The sequence below is a fragment of the Platichthys flesus genome, chromosome 22, assembly GCF_949316205.1.
Source record: "Platichthys flesus chromosome 22, fPlaFle2.1, whole genome shotgun sequence".
Classification (NCBI taxonomy): Eukaryota; Metazoa; Chordata; class Actinopteri; order Pleuronectiformes; family Pleuronectidae; genus Platichthys; species Platichthys flesus.
Genome location: NC_084966.1, coordinates 4,569,588 through 4,595,494, shown reverse-complemented (window position 1 = coordinate 4,595,494; position 25,907 = coordinate 4,569,588). Strand labels below are relative to the sequence as shown.

Below are 25,907 nucleotides of genomic sequence, written 5' to 3'. Positions count from 1 at the left end.
CTTTTTCAAACGTAGAGGAAGCTAACTTTTCCTTTATTGCCTGAACACATCTTATCTCCCTAAAATCCTCAATTTCCTTTGAATTCCTTTAAAGTTGCATCCTCGCTCCCATTCTCATTTAACTGAAGACCTAATGGAGTGAAAATGATGGCGCCGCTCTGCCTTTCTATCGGCTCAACATTTTCAATTTGTGTTTACTGTCACCCCGTCCTCTCCTCTTTCTCCCTCCCTTCCTGCTTATACACCACCGTTCGCTTTACTTATTCACAACTGCATAAACATCCAGAGCAGTCAAGATTTAGAGTGAACCTGAGAAGAAGAGGTACTTGTCATCTGGAAGCCACTGAATATTCAAAAAAGATTGTTTTTGACAACAAATAAATAAATAACTAGTGAATAACTTCCCTGAAACTTTCAACTGAATGTTTATTTCATGCATCAGAGTTCGTTTGGAATGAAACAAGGACAGAAAGTGTTTTTTTCCAACTATCACTCAAATACTCAAATACATCTCCTGCTTCTTCAGGTGGAAAAATGCAAAGTCATCTGCACCCAATTTTCTAGAGTTAACGTCTGCAAACAATTCAGATCATACGATTATAGAGTCACGTATAATTGTCATATTTGTATATATTAAAAATCAGGATTATGTCAGTAAATGTTCTGCATGTTTTATTATTTATCAAAGGTCAACAGTGTCTGGACAGAATCAACCAAGTCATCACTGTAATTAAACATTGATCGTACAAGTAACCTTCAGGATTTGACCTTGTCATACTGTGAAACCGGTAATTGCTTCATCTGTGGAACATGTGACAATAAAAGGTGTGTAGTTTTCACAAGGGTGCACACACACAACAACACACACAGCGAGACAAGTGTGCACATGTTTAGAAACCCTGCTGGTATTTCTCCCAGAAAAACAGGGTGCATTTTGGGAAGAATTCCTGAGTCACGTCTTGGATCTAGACTCCAAGTCCTGGTGCAGCTCTGAAGCCAAAAAAACAACAACAACACCTCAATTCATGTTGTGTTACCTAATGCAGCCAATATCACATAACCATCAAATGACAAGTTCTGCCTGCATCTTCATATCCCAACATCTGCAGCTGGTTTCCAGGCATCACAGCCGACAAGGAAGTGAAGCAATTACCGGTCCCATTTGAGTGAGGCGCTCACCGGCTCTTTTAAACGCACAGGAGCAGGTGATCAACACCTGGCAAACGTAAATCTCATGGTAAATATAACGGTACATCCGTCTCTCTCCTGTTTCGGCTGCTCTACCCCTCATTTCCTCCCTCGGTCTCTCTTCAGCCCCCCCCCCCCCCCGCACTCACCAAATTACCCAGCTGTCTTTCCAAGGCCGACAGGCAGCCGTTAATTAGCCAATCTCACGCTCCGTTAGCCAGCCGCGGAGACAGAACGAGGTAGGGGAAGAATAGGTGGCGAATAGATGGAGAGAAGTGGGAGTGAGGGAAGTGGAGGGAGCGAAAGCAGATTGTTAAAGTGGAAAGAGGAGTGAATGGAGGAGGCAGTAAATGGGGGAAGAGTGGCTGGAGAGAACGGCGTGCAGCGTTTTCCTGAAAAGAGCGACGAGAGAGGAGAGAGGGAAAAAGAGCGAATTGTACCGAGGAGAATGAGGACGAGTAGCTGGAGAGGGGAGAGAGGGATGAAAGGAGGTGGGAGAGTGAAAGAAGATGAAGTGGTGAGGTGATGACAGAAAGCGACTCACTTCATTAACTGTTTCTGGTGAATTAACTGAGAGCTATATTCAAAATGAACTCACTTGTTGCAACATAATCAGGTTAAAATCTCCACTCAAGCTGGAATGAATTGCACAGGACGCCATGATTGCACAGCCTCCATTAGCACAAAGGAATGAATGATATTACTGGGGGGGGGGGGGGGGGGGGGGGCTCTAGAATATCAGCAGCAGGTTGTTTGGTAAAAGGTGTAAAACCCAAGGAAACAAGTCACTGGTCGGACTGGGGCGACTGGGTAGAGCAGCAGGTTTCCCATTGCTGCATGCCAACACTTTGGTCTTAACGTTTTTACCGTCCACGCAGTCAGACCTCATAGCTTCAGCTGCTGTTGTTGCACTGCAGTTCTCTTAAGCTTGTGTACCTGTCACTCATCATCTGGTGCATGTGAGGGTGACCTTTGTGCATGTGCCCCCCCCCCATTACTGCTATAGATTGAACGAATTCTGGGGGAAACGCTGAGGTCTTGCAAAAAGGAAAAGCGCTGGAGCAAGTGACTCGGACATTTGTGTTCTCACAACCAGCCGCTCTGGAAAATGATCAGCGGAGTGAGTGGAGTTTTGTGCACTCATGTGAATCTCCACTTCAGAGATTGTTGTTCCTTTACACGGAATCAAGATGGAAGCGTTGTGACTGACACTTGACGATCGTGGGCCTCACGGTTTCCTTTTCCTGTTTGGCTGATGCATTCTTTGGGCTCAAAAGGAAAAAACATGTATATATGTGTGTTTGTGTGTGCGTGTGTGTGTGTGTGTGAGAGAGCCAGTGAGGAACAAAGCTTAATTTCCGCGCTGCAGGAGCGGAATGGTGCGCTGTTATTTTAACAAGAGAATTTCAGAGCACAGACAGAAAAAAAAACACACACACCAATGCATTGAAAAGCCCCAAACTGTCACAGCTTCAGCTTCAAACGAGAGAGAGAGAGAGAGAAAAAACAAATCCCACTCCTCATTAACCAAGGTGCTGCAGACTTCACGGATTCTTCCCACGTTCACGTCCGGTGTGAACGAAGTGACGACCGGAGAAAAAATGAATGTGAACTGAAAGCAGTGGATCTTACGCGAGCCTGTGTCGACCAGCTGCTGCCCGAGGGCGGCCATCTTTCAAAAACTGAGAAGTGCGACTCAGTCGTTAACGAGATTCAACGTCTTGTTTGCAACCAACAATATGCAAATGTCTCGTCAGCTCGTTCTAGTGACGGACGGACGAGCTTAGCCGATGACCTCATGACCGATACGGCCGGGCCTCAGTGTTATCGAGGAAAGAAAACACAATAGTAGTTGTCGACACAATTAGACAAACTCGTTCGGACCAGGAGCTCAGAGTCGAGCCGCTGCTCCTTCACGTCGAGAGGCGACTGTTGAGGTGTTCGGACGACTTATCACGATGCCTCCTTGGCGCCTTCCATAACAATTTATCAGGCACACTCAACCGGGAGGAGACCCAGGGGTAGACCCAGGACTCGCTGGGGGGGGGGGGGGGGGGGGGGGGGTACTACACATCCCATCTGGCCTGGGAACGCATCGGAATCCCACAGGAGGAGATGGATGTTTGCGATCACTCTGCAGAGCCTCTGATTTATCTCACACATCTCAGTCGCTGTGTCCCCCACAGCGTCATATAGGTTCCATACAGGCAGGCGCTTTGGAAATGCTCATTGTGCCACAGCTGCAGTCGCTTGTAGGTCACACACAGACACACAAACACACTGTGTTTACCTGTGGGTCAACAGCATGGCTAATAAAAGGCTAAAGCAGCCACCTGACTAAGAAGAGAGGAATAATGAGGGATATTTTATGTGCGGGTGTGTTTCGCTCATCATAAAAACAAGCTGCAACAGGAGAGCAGTTTGCAGCCATCTCTAAGGAATGCACACACACACACACACACACACACACACACACACACACACACACACACACACACACACACACACACACACACACACACACACACACACACACACACACACACACACACACACACACACACACACACACACACACACACACACACACACACAAACACACACACAAACACACAAACAAACACACACACAAACACACACAGTTTGTCAACCTTTTACAATGATTCCTGAAGATGCCTTATTGTGTCAGAACAATGAGCTACGGAGGTGAAGTAGGAAGCAATCTACCACTCATTTGTACAGACATTCACTCACACACACACACAGAATACACTAAGGGACAAAGGTGTGTAATATTCTGTTACACCCAACAAAGTCTCTCCATGTGTGTGTGGGTGAGTGTGTGTTCTAAGCGCACCCGAGGAAGTGGCCACGGAGCCGACACGTCAGCGCCGCACCTTTGTTGACACGTCACTCGATACCAGTTTGCTAATCGGTCTATTCACCTGCTGTCGTCGTTCACACTCGTGACACGGTCGCTCTCTGTGCACGGCCTCGTCTGAGAAACCGAATATCTAATCGCCCTGCGCCGCCGAGCTCCACTGCTGGACCCAAAAAAAACAACAACTGTTAAACAGGTGACCCGTTCCCTCGCATGGATCATAAACACGAGCGGCTCATTTCAAGTCAGTCCCACAGTCACCATCCTGCTGCAGTGACTGTGGAGGAAGGAAATTCACTGAGCTTGTTTTAAAAACGAAGCTGTGGATGTATGTGAGCCTTTTTATCAGATTTAGAAGACAGACAAACATTCTCTGGGTGGTGATACATTTAAAACCTGTCAGCCTTTTCCTTCACATGTGTATTTATAGACCTTATAATTAATTCTGTGTCAAGAAAAACAAAAAAACAACAATAAATTCAACTGCCTCCACTGTAGAGACAATATGCCTCTGGGCACAAAAACATAAGAGGGTCCCACCAACCCCCCCCCGCCCTGTTCCCATGTTGGCTCTTTGCAGGTTAACCGCTGAATGCTATTGGATGAAACCCGCACCAGAACTAACATTAAGAGAGACAATCTAAATCCTGCAAGATTGGTTTTCCTCAACAGAAATTAAAACATCATAAAAATGGCGTGAAAACGCATCAAAGCAAAACACGCGTTGCAGGTTTTACTGTCCAGCTGGCAAACACACACAATGCACTGCAGTCAGTGAGCAGCTGTTTTCAGTACACAATGAACCAAACCCTTCAGATACTCAAACGTTGATGCAACTGTCTCAGATTCAGACGGATGAGGAAATGAGATAAGTTTGGTTCCTAAGATTATTTCCTTAAAATGTCTTTGTACCCGATTAAAAGGACAATAAAGCTCTCTGGTTCCATCCTTCCTTGAATCTTCTTTGAAGGATGTTGTGATTTCCTACGTTCATTTATATGTAGTCTGTAGTCAGAGTACCAGTCCGATGGTTACAGAACACATAGGTTGGAATATAAAACTTACAAAACCTCTATAAACAATGTGTTCGGAGCTAAAAATAACAATAATCACAATATATTCATGAATTGCTTCTGTATTTTCTTCCTTGCTGTAGTGAGCATGTTCATGCGTATCTCTGCTCTCAGCTGTGATACTGAGGGTGTTTGTGTGTGTGTGTGTGTGTGTTGGGGTGGGGGGGTTCTTCCCATGGTGCAGCTGTCGGTGGCACACGCTCCACAACCTCCAACGCACCAATCCCTGCAGCATTTCACTCTTAAGTGTTTATGTATGGGCATACATTACAGGCAGGCATGCATATGTACACAAGCACACTGCTGCGAAGACACAGGTGCAAAGAAATGTGCTCTCATATGTCCGAACACTGCAGGAGACAGGGTTTCACTCTGCATGTGTTTGCACAATTATTTCCAAATAACTCCACAAACACACACACAAACACACAATGAGGGAGGGGGTCTGCGATGTGCCTTATCTGCTCACTATGTGGCCGAAGGGTTCAAAACACATGTTGGACGGTGAAAGAAAGATGCAGAGAGGGAGAGGAGGGAAAGAACCGGTGACAGATGGAGAGAGGGCGGTGTCGAGCGACACATTTAAGTTAAAGGGTATGGAGCGACGAGGAAGAGGAGGGGGGAGGACAGAAGATGGATGGGTGTTTGCATAGTGGGGGGGGGGTGAGAGAGAGGGAGCAATAGATTAATGGAGAGAAGAGGTCGAGTTACAGTGCAAATATATATAATTTTTTTTCTAAATCTAAATCTGAAATGATCCATTGTTGGTATAAATTATTGATTAGTGCAGCTTTAAGTATATTTAGCTGCTAATGGTTCAGTTGTTATTATTCACCTGAGGTGAAAGTCGTCATGTTTTTGAATTATTTCTACATTAATCTGATTAGAAGCAGCCTCGACCTGAGAACAATACGGTTTAGAATGGAAGCGTTATTATTCTCACCTTCAGTAAAATGTATCACCAGTGTTTCCAGCGGCAAACACACACAGTTAAGAAAACAAAAGCATTTACAGTAGTTTTGTGTGTGTGTGTTAACAAGAGCACGAGTGAGAAAAAGCTTATTTTCATCTGTACAACTATTTGATATGCAGGAGTCACATCATTCCTATTAGCAGCGCTGCTGACAAGTTGGCAGGTGGAGAACACAGCACAAGTTCAAAGAGTGTGTGTGAGAGTGTGTGCAAGTGTGTGTGTGTGTCTGTGTGCATGCGTGCAGCTACATTTACTCATGTTTGTGTGTAAATGAAAATGAAGAGTTCAGACAACACAAGAGAAAGACAGAGACAGTGAGTGATTGTGATTTGTAGGGTAAGAAAGCAAACAACTGTGTGTTGTCTACCTGTTTGTGTGTGTGTGTGTGTGTGTGTTTGTGTGTACTTTACCTTGAGTCGCACCAGTCTTTGGTGAGGATCCAGAGACGCTGAGCGAGCACTCCATCTTGGCTGTTCTCGACGGATACACACTGGTGTCGTCTGATTGGATGGCGATGGTGAAGGACGGCCCTGCAACAGCAGCACAAGAGCTGGAATCAGCTTTATTCCACAAACACGCAGGCAGCAAACATCAGAGAAAACTGAGAGTGAGATGAGAAGGACTCGTTTAAAACACAGGCCGCTTTTCAACCTGCACACAAACCAATTCTGCTTTCATGTCCCCGAGGAGCTGGATGTGGACGTGAGCTTCCTGCGAGGAAACAGCTCTCGAGCTTTCAGACGGAAAACGCTGCTTTAAAGTGGCGACGTGTGATTTGATGTGATGTGAAAACAGCTGTGGTGTCGATATAAATAGATTAAAGAACGTTCACATACAGTCAGTGGTTAGGGAGAGGTTTATCAATAAGATATGTGGGGTCCGCAGTATAGCTCATAAAGCCTGCCTCCTCCGTGTTAGCAGAAGGGACAAGGAGCCAAATTAGGTAGTTCTCCGGATGCTACTAAGCCACTTCACAGCTCCTAATATGAATTTCTTTAATGTAAAACTTGAAAGGAACAAATTGATGTCATCAAGTCTGTTTGTTTCAGGGTGCAAATGTTGCCGCAGCAATGTTATGTGGTTTCCTGTGTGGGGATAGTTTCCAGCCGTCTCTGGTAACATTTAAGTTGCTCTGACAGTTTTATTCCCGCGCCAACAAAGCTGCATTACTCACACTGTCATGTGCGAGCGAGGCACTGTAAAATGCACGCTCTCGTAAACGCCATGTGGACGGACATAAAACATGCTGGTTCGGTCTCGGCCCCTCTGTGAGCAGTGAGTGAGTCAATGAGTCAATCAGGAGCGTTCAAGAAACTCTTTAGAGGGTTCAAGCTCCAAATGAGTCACGCAGACGATATTTACATTTGGGATGCTGCGGTCCGGGAGGTAGAGCGGGACGTCCACTAATCAGAGGGTTGTGGGTTTTTTCCCAGACCCCCTCAGTGTGTAAGACGAAGTGTCCTTGAGCAAGACACTGAAGCCCAAGGACAGAAACCTCCGTCTGTTTTCATATTTGTTTCTAATGTTGAGCATTGATGAGACTTTAAGCAATTTAAAAACTAGAAAACCACTTTATTAATTCAGTTTATTAACAATTTCAATAAATATCTATAGTTGCTTTTTCGAGGGAACATTTACTTACTTTGAATTATTTTTGAAATCGTCACCAGCATGTTTAGCAACTCATTTATTTCTTTTCTCTTCTGTTTTTGACTGCGACCATCACAGGACATGTTTACTGTAAACTGCTGCAGGCATCCTGCAGCACCCCCCACCTTCCCAAACAACTTCAGGATGTTTAGGGACATATAGTCCGTGAAGATCAGTTTAAACCCGTCGACTCCTGTACTTCACGTCACTGTAGAATAACGTCTCAAATACTTTCTTTAATTTCAGTGTTTGAAACCACTTTCAAAGCTGCGTTGTCTCATTAGTCTCAAAGATGAGCGATGCAGAATCTATTAACTCCTACAATAAATACTCAAACTGCATCATTTCCAAGGCTGAAGATAAATGAACTGAACAAAATGACTTTTCTTTTACAATGTGGGTCATTTGTTCGGTTATTGTTCTGATATTTAGGCACCAATTTCAGCACTGAATCTGTCCCTCGTCTGCTTAATTTTGTATTTTGGAAATGAAAATGTAAAGAGAAATCATTGTACGTCTACAGCTGAGTATTCCGACACGTGCAGCAAGAAAAAGGAAGTAGATCGGGAACGAAATCGAACCTGAATAGAATTTAACAACTTCATGCAACCCATCGGGAATCCTCAGTGCAAGTCAAATCCGAAGGTGGCCAAGTCAAATTATTTGGATTACACCTCCAGCTTTTGTCATTTTCAACTAAGCTGTTTAGATCATAACACAGAACTATGGACTTTAACATCAGATCCAGTTTGTAAAAAATACAGAATTTGACTTTATTACACATTCACCGACGGCTCAGTTTAAATTCCCGTTGACGAGGTTGCATTTTCCCCGCGGCTACACCATATGCATGTTGCTGTACTACCAAAAAAAATCACTCAAACACTAAATTATTTAAAAGTAAATGTGCTGGTGAGACTTTGCATTTCCACATACGTCCTCGCAGAAGATCCCCCGTACAGGCTGCAACACCACAACACGTCTGAAACATTCAAGATACAGCTGGAACCTTGGGAGGCATGCCAGTTGCCAGCGTGCATGTGCTCGTAACACACAAACACACACACACACACAAATACACACAGCTTCTGTCCCCTAAGGCAAGCATAAGGGGTTCTTGCAAAAACTGGCCAGCTTGAAGCTTTAACGCTCTCAGAGTGTGTGTGTGTGTGTGTGTGTGTGTAGGGGTACTGCACTGTGTGGGGTCAACACAAAATGTTAAACTTGGATACACACACTTGAAAGATTACACACACACATGCGCAAGCAGAGAGAGAAAAGAAAAGCAGCGGTGCAGATCTCTGCAGCTGGCTGATTGGCCAAAGGGCTTCACTTTGAAGATGTCCCAGAGAGGGAGGGAGGTAGAGAGGGAGACAGAGGGGGTGAGAGAGAGTGAAAGGATGGCGGAGAGAACGGGGGAGGAAAAAGCAGCGAGCGAGCGAGAGAGAGACGGCAAAAGAGGAAGTTATGCTCAAGGGCTCCCGTCCTCCCCAGAGAGAGACAGAGCGTCTTCTGCCTCTTTCCTTCTCAATGCATCTTCCTTGTATGTGAAAATGCAAACGTCCCAGTCTGTTGCTTTTCAGCCAGCGCCCGCCCCCCCCCCCCACCAAGTCAAATGTCAGAATAAAAGTTACAAAAGGCAAAATATCTCAGGATGAAAAAGAGGAGCCATACACATCAAATGATCATCTGATATTATTCGAGATTTAAAAGAAATAGGATAAAAGCGAGAATATGTTAATTAGTGAACCTTATAAGGTGCTGGTAGGCGGCTTTTTAAATTTCCACAGAGCTGCGCTAGCCGTTTCCCTGTGTTTCCAGTCTTTATGCTAAGCTAACAAGCTCCAAGTTCGTTATTGGTCTTCTCTGTAATCAGGTCTTCCTTCCTTCACATCTCCATCTTTAAATCGTCTCTTCTTCCTCTTTTCCATATTTTTTTACCCCCTCCTCTGCCGCCCTCTTCCTCCTCGTTGTCACCTCCCTCCTCTTCCTCCGCTTCCTTTCTGACACTTCTTGTTTTTTCCTTCTCCTGTCTCCACTTCCCAGTCAGATCAAAGTAAGTTAAGTAGGCCAGTGGCTGTGGTGGGCGTTAAAGGGCTTAAGGTGTGTTTGTGTACATGCATCTTTATCTTTGAGCGTTATTAGGGAATTTATGTTGCTTATCATTAACTGTGTGTGGGTGGAGCATGTGAGTGAGTGTGAACAGAAATGCTAAATATTTCTATTTATAGACATTAACTCCAGGATTTCCAGGGTAATGGCAGAGACTTAACACATATTTAGTCGCCAGTATTTGCTCAAATTGTTATGAAAGGGAAGAAATGATTTGAATTAGTAAAACGGCTTTAAATTAATCATGATCCCGCCGCAGTGTTAGAAAGTAGTTCCTCAATATTTGGTCTTTTGTCATGCTCTTTGTGCAAAGCCTGATTTCAGGAAAACTCATTAAACGGAACCAACGGCATTAAAAACAAGTGGTGAAGTAAAGAGACACATTTAGAATCACAAGTATAGCTCAGTGATAATATTTAACTTGACTCGAGGGAGTAAAGTGGGCAACAAATGGTTCTTAAGTGGTTTTTCCATTTTAAATTCACATGTGGATGTTTATTTTGAAGTATTACCCATGAGCCTCTGCAGTCACGACAAAAGACGAAAACGTGCTCGGACCCACCATTTTCTTGGAAGTCGATCCTGGCTTTGTTGGACTCGGCGCTCGTGGCTTTGGTCCAGGTTTGTCCCGGCTGCTGTTTGGTCCATGCCGTGATGTCACACCAGTAGAACCCTCGGTCGGACAGCTGGACGCCAGCGAGGCGAAAGCGGAACTCTGCCGGGCCGGACTTCGTCAGAACCAAACTGTCCCTGATTGGACAGAACAGAGATGTAAGCAGACACCAGTACATTGTTGAAATGTGAATGTATAGATTTCTGTAGGTGTGTACCTCCTGTTGGGGTCAGTGGCTCCTCCGTGCTGCACCACATTATCGGGGCTGAGGGTCATGATGGTTCTCACGTTGCCCTCCAGGCTCTCCTGTGATTGGATGAGCACAGAGTAGCCCGCCTCCCCGAGGTTCTCAGTGGTCACGGTGCAGCTCATCTCGAAGGTAGCCCCTCCCACTGAGGCTTCACGGACACGTTTGGCCACGACGTTCAGAGTCGGACCTGAGAACACAAATGGCCCGTCGGTTAATCGGAGAAAATGACTTTGACAAGGACATCATTCATCCCGCCGCGGTGTCAGGAGGTGAGGAAACCCCCGACAGAGGCCGACAGGAAGTGATAGGCGATTACACTGATTCAAAACAGGCTCACATACATGGAGAGCAGTGGAGTTACATCATGGCTCAATTAACTGAGGGCAGCAAGTTCAGCGTGTGCGACTGAAATAGAGACATGTTTGTGTGCGTGTTGTGAAGAAGACAACGAGAGGTCTGTTGTTATGTGGAGGGATTTTTCCTGTGAAGTCTGGAAACCACATCGAGACATTAGAGCGGATTCATAAAACCTAACAGTGGGGCTGCTCTTTTTTTTTTTAATATCATAAATGAGAGTTAAGGCTTCATTCCTTTTTTTTTATCTCTCCCACAAGTGACTCGTTAAATCGCAGAATACGACCTTGAGTAGCAGGTTGTATGTTACGTGCAGACATGAGGAACTATTATAGAGAAATGAAAGTAAACGTTGAGGAAGTCCATTATGCATGAATAAACTAGAGCCTGAGTAGTTTGTTGTAATATGTAGTGCAGATCCTGTTGGAGAAATTAATCAATCTACCATGCTTTTCTGAGTTGCATTGAATTCCTTTGTGTCTATTTGATTATATTTGAGAGTTCCTCCTTACGTTTTGTATCCCAACGCACAGTCACCGGCGAGCTCTTGTGCTCTGTGAGCTTCAGCATGTCCCCCTGGCTGCTGGTGCTCCACGCAGACACGGTGCAGGAGTACTGGCCCATGTCGATCTCCTGCAACGCACAAGTGAAAATTCATCAGTGATCAATTCACAGAGTTACTGGTTTCACTGTTAGAAGATAGGATTATTCCCATTAATCGTCTTTTTGAATATTGAAATGTCTAATGTTTCTGTCTGCCAGTCTTTGTTGAGTTTTCCCACCTGAGTGCGGAGGATCCGCAGTTTGAACGTGTTCGGCTGGACTCTGGTCAGAGACATGGCGCCGCCCTTCAGCCGGTCGGAGTACATGGACCCCGGCAGCAGGTTGCCACTTCCGTCCAGGGAGCCGATGTGATGCGAGGTCTTGGCATCAGCTCCTCCTCCTGCAGGAGATCGGACGGATGGAAGAGTCTCAAAATGTTTCATGGCAATTCTGTTAAAGATTTGGAAACCAGCTGAGGTAAAAAGGAAAGTACCTGGAAGTGCGGTGTGCTCCCAGGTGACGCCCAGTCGGCCTCCCAGGGGTACGTGGGTAATGTTGGTGACGTGGCAGGCCAGCTCTGTGGGTTCAGCCGTCACCTGGGGGTTCACGGCCGGTTCAAGGGTCAGCGTGTAGCTCGGCTCTGGGAAGAAACAACGAGAGAGATTCAAACTTTTTCATTTTGTAGTTTAAACTTTTAGAAATGACTCGCATCCGAACGGGATCTTAAACACTTTGCACAGAATCACCAAACGAATCCACAGTGAATCCTGCTTCTTTTCCTTTCAGTGGTTCAGTCCTTAAATAGAGCTGTGTGACAGAGCCAGGCCACAAAAATAGACCTGAAATAACACTGTTAACAGTGTGAGATGAGGTGTGCGTCAGTGTTAATAGTGTGTGTGTGTGTATGTGTGTGTATGTGTGTGTGTGTAGTAGGTGGGGAGTCAGGTTTTCTCAGTTAGACATCCAGATTGCACCTTTACACATCAATAAACAGGAAACACACACAGAAGATTACCACTTGCCCAACAGTGAGGCATCTGAGCCACACACACACAAACACACACGCATATAAAAGCAGGTGTGTTATTAGTGTATAGACGTGCCGGTACCTGCCACCGACCAACACACACACACACACACACACACAGATTAAATGCTATACATACATAGTGTGTGCATGAGCGTGTGTTTGGCAAAGGAGGGTTTTTTGCGTGATGTCAGCTGGACGTCACAGACACACACTGACTCATGCACCGTCACCATCTGCTGTGAAACGCACACACACACACACAGACACACACACAGACACACTGGATAGGAATGTGCGAAGGTTTCCTGACAAATAGCCACGTGCCTCTTGCTGTCCCTCTCTAGAGTAACCAGTCCTTACTCACGTTCAGCTGCTCCGATGCTACACAACATATAAACTGGAAGTGACAGATGTGGGTGATATGTGTTGAAAGTTGTGAATCCTTATAGAGCAGCTGATAACTGTAGGATCAAGTCACAGAATTAGACAGTGATCAAACAAAACTTTCACCCAGGAGGTCATAAAAAAAAAGAAGAAGAAATCATTTTCCTGAAAACTGGCTGGAAGGACAGGACATGGGCCAAGGAAGATGATTTTTGGGCTTTGAGCCGGGGAAATAAATGATGGATCTTGGTGAAGAGAGAAAAATGTAATTTGCTACATTTAGACGTCTGATATCTATGTCCAATTCCAGGTGCAATTTGGTACAACAAGAATGAACAGAGTATCGGAGTTGTTTTTATGGTGGATAATAGGAGACATTCTGAACGTTTACGACTTCAGCAGATTGAGTTAGTGATTTAGGCGATGTGGGGTTTCTGTGAATATAAATATCGAAGAAAACAAATCTCATGTAAACAAAAAAAAAAGTTTTAAAAGGGAAGAAGGGCGTTTTTTAAGCGAGTGGCTCGGGGAGGAAGCACAAGGGAAAATAGGTCAATGTCGATAACACAACATACGGCTTTCATCCACGTCGCGCTGCATGTGTTCGTTTTAAGGAGCTCGTCTTAGTTGGAGACTCTTAGTTTGCAGCGGATCTGATGGAGATTTGCCACAGACTGGTTTGTTACCACTGTTATAGTGTCCCAATTCATAATTTTAAATACTTTGGGCCTGTGTGTGTGTGTGATGGGAAAAGCAGATATGAATAAGCCACTCGAGCCATTCCCTCTTTGTGTCAACACCCAGCGTCTCAGAGGACGCAGGGGAAGAACGAGCTGACACACACTGAACAGATGTACATGCAGCATCGAACATTACAGCTGCATGTAATCAGATTGCATGTGTGCAGGCAGATTACAGTAATCTGTTACTACCTTATGAGACCGTCTCATTAAATCCCATTGAGAAGTATATTCATTTCACATTCTATGAGCGAAATGTGAATCACTATTGTTTCTCATTTTCATGCTACATGCTTCAATTCAACAAATGAGCCGAGCCTGTCACGGCTCTTGTGTGATATAGAAGATGCTAAATAATAAACACTCCAGTCACAGACGCTAAACCATCAGAAAACCACAGACTGGAGCGTCATGCCGCCGGTGGCGAGGCACAGACGCCTTAATTTAGCTGCTTTGAATTTCACCGAAGGTGAGATTTTCACCGAGTTTAGGAAACTGCCTGAAAGCCGCAGGAAACAACTTAAACCGTTTCCTCACGGGGGGGGGGGGGGGGGCGATGTCATACATTTAAACCTGCAAGAAATAAAGTTGACTGAAGTTGACTCCTGGCTCCACACAAACTTTTTCTTTTTTACATTTATAAAACCAGGTGTTCAGACTGACATTAGCACAGTGCGAACAAACAGCCCACTTATTTATTTGAATGAAACCAACGTGTTTGCCAATCAAATACATGCAGACACATATTCCAGGTAGAACGTGGACGAGTTGATTCCACTATTAATGCCGACCACTCACCAGTGCAGTCTTACTGACATATTGCACTCACAATATGAATATGAGGTCACCGTGACCTTGACCGACCCAAATCGGACCAGTTAATGTGCGAGTCTAAGTGGGCCAAATAAAAAACAGCTTTGATATGAAGCGGTGCGGATAAGAAGACCAAGTTATGTTTCTTAATATCCTTTCTGTGGAGGAGCAGCTGAACCGCACAGGGATCCACTCTTGTTGCTGAATTCCTCATCATGTCCTAGCGGGGGGGGCAGTCGGGATAAAGAGGGACTCACTTCTTCTGTTGTAAGAGTCTAAACCTGAAATCAGATATTTCTATGTCACTTTCACACATGTGAATGTGACATAGAAATCTCTACTCAACTAATGTGGAGAATATTTTCATACATTTTCAGATATGCTATGAAAATTAAGATTGAAATGTCCACTGACTACAATTCCAGCTGACAGAACACACACACACACATTCCTCTCGGCCTTGGCTACACTTCCCTTGTGTGTGTCTGTGTGTGTGCGTGTTGTCGGGAGCTCTTAAATAAGTTCTCCAACTCTTTATGTGCTTCCTGGTGAGCTGAGCTTGCAGCAAAGCATCGTGGGAAGAGCGAGCAACCTCAAGGCCGCACCATCAATAGAATAGGAACCGACTGGTGGACTACACACACATACACACACACTCACATTTTGAGCTAATATTAAAAGGGTAGTGAGGATGAAATGTGAGCTGCACTCAATTAGAAATGTTGCTCTCATGGTGTGTGTAAGCGTGTGTGTGTGTGTGCGTGTGTGTGTCGGCAGACGCAGCATGAAGGAATTTATACCCTCAGGCAAAAATAAAGGAGTTCCACCAGTGAGAACAGCCTCATACCCCGAGTATGTGGGACAAACACACAACCACACACACACACAGACACACAGCGATAAAGATGGTGTTTGAAGCATGAATGTGTGTGTAGCATTTATGCTTGAGAAAGGCTTCAATTAAATTCACACACACACACACGCATTGTTGGCCATTAATATGCAGATAACTTGTGCACTCCATCATCTGTAAACACAGACACACACACACAACACAACGTGGCAGATATTGACGAAATGTACTCGATCATGCAGCCTGATATTTCAGCTCTCTCTGTGTGTGTGTGTGTGTGTGTGTGTGTGTGTGTGTGTGTGTGTGTGTGTGTGTGTGTGTGTGTGTGTGTGTGTGTGTGTGTGTGTGTGTGTGTGTGTGTGTGTGTGAGAATGAAGCCTGGTTGATATTTCTAAATGTAACATGGATCCTCGAGGCTTCTACAAACCTCTGTACATCTACGAGACAGGGCTGTGATTTAAACTGAAGGCTTGAGCTGACATACGGGATGTACAGCGCCCAGCCCACTACACACACACAGACACACACTTTGGTTTCATTTGATATATCAGTTTTTTTCTCACAGGAAACATGAGAATCATCGTGAGGTCACTTCTGTTTTCTATAATTTACTGTAATAGACATGCAAATATCTAAACTGTGGACTAGTTATTTACATGTCTAGTACAGTAAATTATAGAAAACAGAAGTGACCTCACGATGATTCTCGTTTCCTGTGATAAAAAAAGGATTTATCATCTGAAACTAGAGCGTTCGGTCTGCAGAAGTTCTTCACAGTGGCTCCTTATGGGAGATGTAGTTTCCTTATTGTATTGGAAACTGCAGACAGATTCTAAAGATGTGGAATAGAGAGAGAAATTGGTTCGTCTGCACCAGGCGTTTGGTAGAGGCATAAGTGCTGATGTTTGTAGTTTGATATATTCTTGAAAGTTCAACCTTTATCTTGAAGTTTGTTAAGTCAATTCTTGTTTTGCACAAACAGTATGAAGCTGTAAATACTGTGAAGTACTTTCAGCCATAAACTAATCTGCTGCTGGTTCACTTCAGAAGATTTCAACTGGAAAGCAGCAGGAGCCTTTCTATTGCAAAGTAGCTGTGAAAACACTCAGATTTATTCTCTTTGTGTCTTTGAGTTTATGAAACTTGGAGAAACCTTCTGAAGGAAGCCGACGACCAAAGAGGAAAATTACAGCTTAAAATAACAGAGGAAGTGACGGCAGAGCCAGGAAACACAGAGAGGACGAACATGGAGCTGGGACCAGTCGTCCATTTGACTTTCCAAACTTTGCAATGACCTTGTAATCATCACAGGTGTTACCGTGTTTATCTTCAATTGTGTTGGTATTTCGTTTAAAGTATTTAGTAGTTTCCGAATTTCAGCACCGACAAAACTGAGGGGAAGTTGGATCTTATTTAACACGAGAACAGGAAGAGGCTTCTGATTTGTTTTCACTTCTCAATTCAGGAATAGAAAACGCAAATGATCACATTCAAAAGATGAGGGCAGGTTCTCAACAACGTGAGCATTACGAGACAAATCGGATCAAATGGGTCTACATTGACTGGTCCATTACTTTTCCATTTGAATCAATAAACACCCATTAGTGACATTTGAATTGTTGTCCCTTTGATGTCAATATAAAGAGTTTTCCAGCGAACACTTTGAGAATATTAGGAAGCACCAAAGCAAACTGGAATCTATAAATATGAATTAAGATGGTTAACTGCCACCGCCCTGGAACAATGGCAGTTGAACAGTAAACTTTGAGCCGAGTCGCTGCGCCAACGCCCTTCAGGGGGAATTATCCAAAGCCTTGAATGTGCTACTGTAGCTGAACCGAAAGCGATTATGTAACAAGTGTTTACTTATTATTATTATTATTACAGTCAATTTATTTCATTTAGGTTGGTGGGAATAGGGAGTTTGACAGCAATCCATCTGCTGCTGGCTCTCTGATCAGTGGGAATCTGCAGAACCCACAGAACCCACGGATCTAACGGGACAGGAAGTCGACGCTTGTGCCAACAAATAGTTCCTGAACGGAACTCCCCGGAAAACCACGTGTCATTCTCACGATTCAGGGTTTGTGCAGTTTGAACAAAGAAGAAAGAAACCGTTAATCGGGCGGGAATCAATTCAAGGTGCTGGTGGATGGATTCAGTTTTAGCCGTTTGCCCGTTATTGATTATTTACAGCAGTAATATGAGGCTCAACACAAAGGAATAATACTATTCTTGGTTTTGGGAACAATCGATGATATGAAAACTCATTTAAACATCTAATTCAAGGAGAACTTTGAAAATGAAGGCGTTAGTAAGCATCTTATTATTGTTTTTAAGGAAACTGTCTATTCAAGAGGAAACACAAACTGATTCCATGTCGTGTTGAATATCCACCACTTCATCTCACGAGCCGGCTACACTCAGCTTCACAGAAATAAAAAAGGTCCGCGCTGTAAAATTCACGCAGAGCAAATAAGAGATGGAGACGGAGAGGAGCAGGGAGAGAGAGAGACCTCCCACCACGCCGGTAATTGATTGCTGTGTCGACCGTGTTTGACACCGCCGCTCTTTAAAAGGCAGGAATCAGAGCATCACACACAAACTCACACACACATATACAGTACACACACACACAAACTATCAGCATACCCAGAGGTAGCAGAGAGCAGGAGAGGCATGACTAATCAATTGTCCTCTCAGCGGGAGTCGACAGGCTGACTAGAGGATTAAAAGAACTTCCCCTTGAGACTCCGGATTCACTGGTACACATCCACAACTCGTGAAATCATATAGACCCAAGAACTTCTTCACCAGTGCTCCTTTCTTATCCACTGTACTGGACACCCGGATGTGTTTCCAGTCAGTGATGGGATTGATAGTTTAGTCGAGAATCGGCCGGGCTCTTTGTCGAGCATTCCTCTTCATTCTCCCTCAGCAGAAATAGGATCTAAACAGCGAGGGGACGCGCTGCAGCAGAGCAATATACAAACTCCACATGATGTGTAGGATCACATCAGGATGACTTCCCCCAGCTGCAGCCACGACACAGAAAGAAATGGATGTTTCGTGCCCTAAAGCAAAAGGGATGCTGCGGCATGCGATGGGGATCCCTGGCAGCGACTTGTCAATAGAGTATCAAGCTTGGTTTCCTGTATGTGTGGAGGCTCATTTCATTTGACATCCATATTGCATATTCAATAATTACAATTAGTAATGTTTTCTGATGTGTTTCTTCATTTTCATGAGGTCATGATCAGGGGATTTAACTCTGATCTTGTACAGATTTAAAGAAGTTTCAGAATTCAGATCAGTTATATATAGATGTATATCCATGTTGAAATGATAAATAAAAAACGTGTCACTCACTGATCTGTGACACTTTCACCATGACGGGGCTGGAGCTCTTCTCGGCCGCCATGTGCCACCTCCCTCCTCCTCCGGCGCTCTTCCCTCCTTTCTCGATGAAGGCCCGCACGCGGCAGGTGTACTCCCCTCCGTCCTCCATGCTCACCCCCCTCACCCCCAGCCGGAACTCCCCGCCTCCCGTCCGCTCCAGGCTCGTCTCCCCGCGCGTCCCCTGGGCGCCGCTCGCCGACACGTTGGCGACCACCACCCCGCTGCGCTCCATGGTGACCAGGTCGCGGTCGCCGGCCAGCCAGGTCACCTCCAGGGCGAGGGCCTGCAGGTTGTCGGCCGCGACGGAGCAGAGGAGGGTCAGCGTGTCGCCGGGGGAGAGGAGCGGCGGCGTGGAGGGGGACGTGGCCTTCACACTGAGGGACTGACCTTGAGAGGACAGAGACAGTCAGTTCCTTCACCCTGATGGGTACAGGCGATACAGTGCATCAACAAGATCAAGGCTTAACAAACAGTGACGTGGTGGTAGAATATAAAAACATCCCAACTCATTAGTAGCAGAGTGCAGTGAGCAGAGGACACTGGGTGGCTCCGCTTAAATATGAATACTGCGTTTATTAAGGTATTCTGACACGACTGATTCTAAAGTGTTTCAGCCATTATTTAAATAAAAATGATTCATCTATTGTATTGTAAATTTTGTATTGTTAAGAAAGCAGCGTTTTCCTATGATGATTCACTCGATGAAAATAACTATAAAAAAAGCACACAATGGTAAATTGTAAATTCGGATTTCATAGACGTAACAAGGATATTAACATTTGGATATAGACAGGAAACCCTCAAAGCTGATGTGACGTCAAATCGGACAAGATACACAAGCTCCATATTCTTAACAGACAATGTACGTAGTCATTTATCAATGTCAGAGTCAAACTTTAAAATCCCTCTCGGAGAAAAGGAGTCCAGCAAATTAAAAAACGACTGTCAGTCTTCTCCTGTGTGTCTTAGACCCAACAGTCGGATCAGCGGGTTTGGATTCGGTCTCCAGCAACAACCTGTGCAGCAGCATGTGGTCAGAGAGTCTCTGTATGGTGTCTGGGAGAGGACAAAAGAGACAAAGCCCACTCTGTTTGACTTTTCTCATCCTCTTTACTCAAGTCAGTAAGTCAATATGAACTGACCGGGTACACAATGGACCTGGGACCGAGACCTCTGTGTGTGTGTGTGTGTGTGTGTGTGTAGCTCATCTCTGGTTTCATTACAAACCACTGGGTGTGTTTTCTAACACTTAAAGAGGATACGGTAACCCAGAAAGATATAAGATATGGTGTCCACAGCAACCACGGTGAATTAGAGAGTGTGAGAGTGTATGTGGGTGTGTGTGTTTGTGTGTGTGTGTGTGTGCAGGGGCCTCTCTCAGGACAGAATGAGACAGAAAGACGGGCTGAGAGGGTCATGAGCCTCCCGGGACTCGGCAAGAAAAGTCTCACAGAAGAGAGGATGCAGTTTAAAAGAAAGACAGCGGACAGCCACACAACAGAGAGACGACTCTCCCACATCTCTCCCTCTCCTCTCATCCTTCATTTTCTACCCATATCCAACACAGTGGCAGGGAAAATGGCAAACCCATGCAGGGAAGTAGCCTCTTTTTATCAAGACGACAGAAAGTGCCACTTGAAGATTATCCCTGTAGGAAAAATAATCCACACATTCTAATTTCACTGCAGCTATCAAACCATTGCTAAGGATATGCAGGGAACCTCCGAATGCCACGTTTAAAGAGGGACTTATTAGAACGTTACACCGATTCAGGGGCAGGTCGTTCTATTTTCGGCTCGTCTCCATGTCTCCTAAACACAACCTGGGGGGGGGATGAACGCTGGCTCGTCTAGTGCTGGAACAAGAGCCTCTGGCTGGTGAAAAGCCACGAGTCCTCTTTCCCTTCTTTGTCTTGCATTAACACTATTAATTAAGTTTATTTTGGGATTAGTTCCAGAGGCACAGAGGGTAAGAATCGCAGTCGTTGTGTGACTCAGAGTTTTCTTTTCAGGGTTTATCACCCGCCCACATCTTTTTCAGGTGCTGCAAACAGGAACTCCGATTTCTAATCATGTGACTTGTTATTTTTAAGTGCGATAGAGAGAGAGAGAGAGTCACCTTCCAGCCTTACATGAGTTTAATCACCCTTGGTACAACAACAGGAAGCTGCCTTCAATGAACAACGACTTTGTGAGGATGTCAATCAATGAGAATTAAACGCTCGCTCGCACCTTCCTGAATCTTAAACCTCCAGTGCAAACGGTGCGATGCAGCTCCATCCATAGACTTCACATAAAGAAGGACGACATGCTAGTTCCTCTCAAGTGAAGCCGAAGAGGCTCGAGCGCTGGATCACTGCACAGACTCTGACTCCAAATGCTCCAGCTTGAGGCTCAATGTCCCACAAATATCTTTTGAGAACATTCTGACCAAGCGACCCTTCACTTATCCCTTGAGTTTGTCACTAAAAATTGATTGAAATAAAGTTAATTTGAATCAAAATCCAACAGAGAAGTTTCCTCAGTGATTGATGCTGTGATTCTTTGTTTCTTACCTGTAGGAATAACTTTAACAGTCCCCATCTCTTTGGTGTTCTCCACGATTTTGATCCATTTCCCTCCACTCTCATGTGTCCACTCCGTTCCGTTGCATTCGTAGGTGCCGCCGTCGGACGTGGTCACTCTCGATATCACCAGGTCAAACTGTCCGTTCTTCCCAGGGACCAATCGGATGCCTCCGTCGGTGTAGCGCCGGGTGAACTTCGGCCCTGTCACCACTCCGCCCTGGGGCCCGAACGTCAGGACCTCCTCCGACGTGGCGCCGTTCTTCAGCGACCAGGTGACGGACAGGTAGGTGGGCTGGGTGAGGGTGCGGGTGACGCTGCAGGAGAGCGTGATGTCACTGCCCTCCGGGACCTCTGGGGGCGGGGTCTGCGGGGTGACGCTGAGGGTGTTGGGAATGACTGGTGGGAAGAAAGAGACATTTCAGGAATACATTAGAAAGACTGTAGAAGAGGAATATCACTGAACACTAAACACACACTGAAGACTATGTATATGGAGATAAAGTGGAGTTCTCTTCTTCCTTCCTTTGTATTTTATACCTTTAAATATTATAATATATGTCAGACAGTTTTAATTGTGGTTTTATGCTGGTTCAATCTACTTTTGATATTTTGCAGAGAAGCTGCAGAAACATTTAGGTGTTAAGTGCAAATCAAACATCTTGTTCGTTTGTAAACAAATACAAAAAATACACTAGTGGTTTTTATATTTTTCTTTTTACTCGCACACTGAAGCTAAACTCTTTATTCTGCTTGATAATCAGCAGAATATTTGCATTTTCCTTCATTTTTCTTCATCGTCTTTTCCTGGAGGCGCAAACCGAGCTGGGATCTTGTTTACTGCAGTGATCACTTTAGAAAAATGGGTTAATTTGGGGCGGTGAAAAAAATCTGCAGGAAACAAAAGCAATGACACTACAACATAATCAAGGTAAAAAAAACAAAAATCTAAAACAACCTTTCCCTGCTCTGTTCAGCATTCATCTTCTCCAACCACCCCACTCCTCTGTGCTTTGAAGCTGAGTGGGGTTACTCTCTGTGTACATGTGGGGTATGAAGGAGCCTGAGAGGAACGTCTGATAAATATACTGATGCGGTGAAATGGAACTTCATGCAGAGAAAAAAACAAAACATCAAAAAGAAGTTAAAAGGGGGAAATGGGACAATTTCAGCTAAAGTTATTATTAAATGCAGGTTTTCATTGGGCGGAGTTACAGGATCATAAATAATGATGAGGCCTCGTATTTCCACAACATGTGACATTCTAGTGAACTAATGAGCTCTTGTTATTAGACAAATTAGAATGTGTAACATCAGCCACTAGGCGACTCTCAATAAAAAAGGTTTAAAAAAAAATCTAGTTTGATGATGTCATGAAGCAGCGGGGGATCATGGGAGTTGCTGTTCTCATAACGACTGCTGATGAAAATCTACCTGATGCCACAAACCTTTTTCGATAATGTCTCAACGAAATATATAAACCAGGTCTGTTTTTTTTTTAATATATTTAAAAATGTTCATAACGACATCAATCAATTTCGTGCTTCCTGGGAAGTAGATGGGCTAAGCTGCCTCTGCCTCCTATTTCATATTTACACGATTTGATTGGCTCTCGCCTGCTTGAGTGTTTGTTTACACAGGGTTTTATTGGTTTCTGCTTAATTTCTGCATTCATGGTAAATGAGCAGGATTTCAGTTAAAGCCTCCCCATGCGACAGACAGTGAGGTCTAGGTTAACGTCCGGGGATTCTTTAAATCAACACAGAGTGGCTCTCAAGGTGTCACACAGAGTGGCTCTCTTCACAAGGTCAGCGGCTGGAGGAGAGCTGAACGAGCAAACATACTGCACCAGACAAAGTCATAAATTTGTGATTGATTGTGTGTGTGTGTTCATAAAAGTTAATGACTTGCCTGCTCACACAGGGCACAGTGAACCCTGTCACACCGACACATTTACCTTCAGTGTTTGTTTTGCTCTGATAATGAACAAAGTTCCTGCTCTAGTCTGACGCCCCGGCCTCCCGGAAGCGTTTGGAGTGTCACCACCGAGCAGGTCGCTTTGTTTCCTCCTTCGCTATGACTCATGCAGCAGGGCGGGAGAGGCGAGGGGAGAACACTGCTGCAGATCTTTGCTTTCACGCCGACAGCGATGAAATAAGGTTTTACCCGCGGCTTTCCACGACAGGGAAATTAAAGAAAAAGACATTAGATGCTTTGATGAATGGCATCTGCAGCGGAGACACGGGGGGGTAACAATAAAACTAAGTGGCAGCCTCAGATTGGTTTCGGGACGACTGCTGAACACATATTACTGTCTCAGTTTCATCATTATCACGAAGAAACGAAGAAACATAGAAACACAAAATACCACAAAAAAACTACACAATATGAAAAAAGCCGGGTGGTGTCCTTGTGATACAAACTTCACACAACTTAAGATAACAGTCGCTCTAAACTCTCCAAGTTTCATCCCAAAATACTAAATACATAAATAATGAGTGATCCGGTTTGGAAGCTAATTGTCGTCGTGTTACAAACGAGTCCAAGAGGCGACAGATGGCTGGGGATGAGGAGTACGCAGCTAAGCATTGTGGGAATTATACTGGTGCCACATTTAAATCCTGTGGGAAAGACAGATTTGTATGTATTCAGAAGAACAAACTGCTCATCTCATCTGTAGGTAAATAAAACTTAATAAACACTGTGTTTTTAGTGGAGGTGAGATGACTCATGCTAGGTCATGAGGCAGAGCCACCGGATAGGATCACTCCCACTTTGTGTAATGAGCCTGGGCCGATGGGATCTTACAGCTGCAGTGTGTGAGCCACCAGGTCTGACTGGACCGAAATCCCACTGAAAGGTTTTCAGGCCATAACGCACGATTAATCCCAACTTCATCCATGGGAACAGGGTTTTTCAATATTAATTCATTTTTCTCCACTCCTTTTATTCCTAAGCTGAACCAGCAGTCGACCTCAGACCAGAAGACACATGTTATCCCCTCTAAACCAAAATGACCGAAAAACAATTCCCCTTAATAACCTGCCAATTCTGCCCCCTCCTCTCCCCCCCATGGGAGAGAGTGCTGCGTGTGCAGGTGGGCATCCTCTAGTTAGTGCTGCTGAATAAAATCACAGGGTCAACAGTAAGTTGAAGCCGCCTGCTCCTGTGGGGACGAGACCCCAAACAAACAGGAGGAGGTCGGAGCAGAGACGTGGTCATAGGTGCACAGCAGATATCGGCTGGCATGTTATCGACAGACCACGCATTCAACGTGGGGGGGGGCAGAGGGCACAGGCGTAACCCTCTAGTTTGAATTAACTACTCTCCGGCTGACTGTAACCTTTATCTTGGTCCTGTGCGGCTTTTTAAAATTACATCTCTTTACATTTTGTAAGAGATCCCCGGGCCGTGTGACGTCTGTGTTATAGAATTGAACAATCGGCTTCAAAGATTTCTTTCTGTGGAATTCCTGACATGTGTATACATGTATCTCTGTAAAGTGAGGCTATAAGCAGGAGAGAAGTGGACACTAATAAGACGTGCAGTGGACGTCCCAGCACACAGTGGTGCTGCTGGGACGTGAGCGTCTATGGCAGATAACAAAGGCAGGACAAATAATCTGCGTTTTGCTCTATCAATTAAAATTTGCCTGAAAGGAGTTTTCAAACCCTCAACGACCTCCACTTCTCTTGTTTCTTACATAACCAAACAGCCTCAGTGAGGCTATGGAAGCTCACTGTGTGTGTGTGCCTGTGTGTGTGTCTGTGTGTGTGTGTGTGTGTGTGTGAGAGAGAGAGAGAGAGTGTGTGTTTGAGTGCTGACGAACGAGGTGCACAAGTCTCGACTGGTAAAGAGCCTCCAGCACCAAATCTAACTCATCATCTCTGTTAACGACTGACTGTCTCGTGTACACACACATACACACACACACTTCCTATACTTTGTGCTCCACATATACAAAACACAATCTCTCTCACACACACAAACAGAGCTTCCTAGTTAATTCAGGTCTAACCCTAACAAGGTGTCTGGGGAGGCGCGCTGGGAAGCAGGGAGCAGCGGAACATGATGGTGCATTACGGAGCTAACTAACCTGCTGTCAGAGAATCCCTCTGTGTTACTGCAACCCTCAAATTTCAGAAACACAACACACAGACACACTTGGAGAGAAGACAGAGGGACTTGTTGTGTTTTGAGCATCCTGCCTCTTCTGCGATCGGGCTAACAGCGGATTTAAACGAGCGCTGTCGCCCGAAATGCGCGTTTAATTAGCAACTGAATAATTATGGGGGAAGAAACCCAATTAAATTCAAAAGAAAATGCTGAGCACGAGTTTCCTCTGTTTCGCCACGTTTCTTTGTCAGAAAATGAAAAATTTAAAGTGTACACAGCGAGTTCTGAGGACGGTCGGAGGAACCAGAGAATCGTTTCTGGATGTGGTTTCTGTTCTTAATCAGAGCAACGGATTCCATCTATTGCTTTCGC

General features: G+C 44.9%; 1 protein-coding gene across 1 annotated transcript in view; it reads right to left on the bottom strand.

The window, feature by feature from the left end:
• ptgfrnb (prostaglandin F2 receptor inhibitor b) overlaps nucleotides 1-25,907 on the bottom strand; it is a 42,897-nt gene that overhangs the window by 10,242 nt on the left and 6,748 nt on the right. Inside the window, exons 4-11 of the mRNA XM_062380819.1 lie at nucleotides 21,411-21,818; nucleotides 18,827-19,243; nucleotides 12,131-12,277; nucleotides 11,877-12,037; nucleotides 11,607-11,727; nucleotides 10,708-10,927; nucleotides 10,440-10,627; nucleotides 6,526-6,645 (exon numbers count right to left, since the gene is read on the bottom strand). Of these exons, the coding sequence (XP_062236803.1) occupies nucleotides 6,526-6,645; nucleotides 10,440-10,627; nucleotides 10,708-10,927; nucleotides 11,607-11,727; nucleotides 11,877-12,037; nucleotides 12,131-12,277; nucleotides 18,827-19,243; nucleotides 21,411-21,818 (1,782 nt within the window). The remainder of the gene's footprint in view (nucleotides 1-6,525; nucleotides 6,646-10,439; nucleotides 10,628-10,707; nucleotides 10,928-11,606; nucleotides 11,728-11,876; nucleotides 12,038-12,130; nucleotides 12,278-18,826; nucleotides 19,244-21,410; nucleotides 21,819-25,907) is intronic.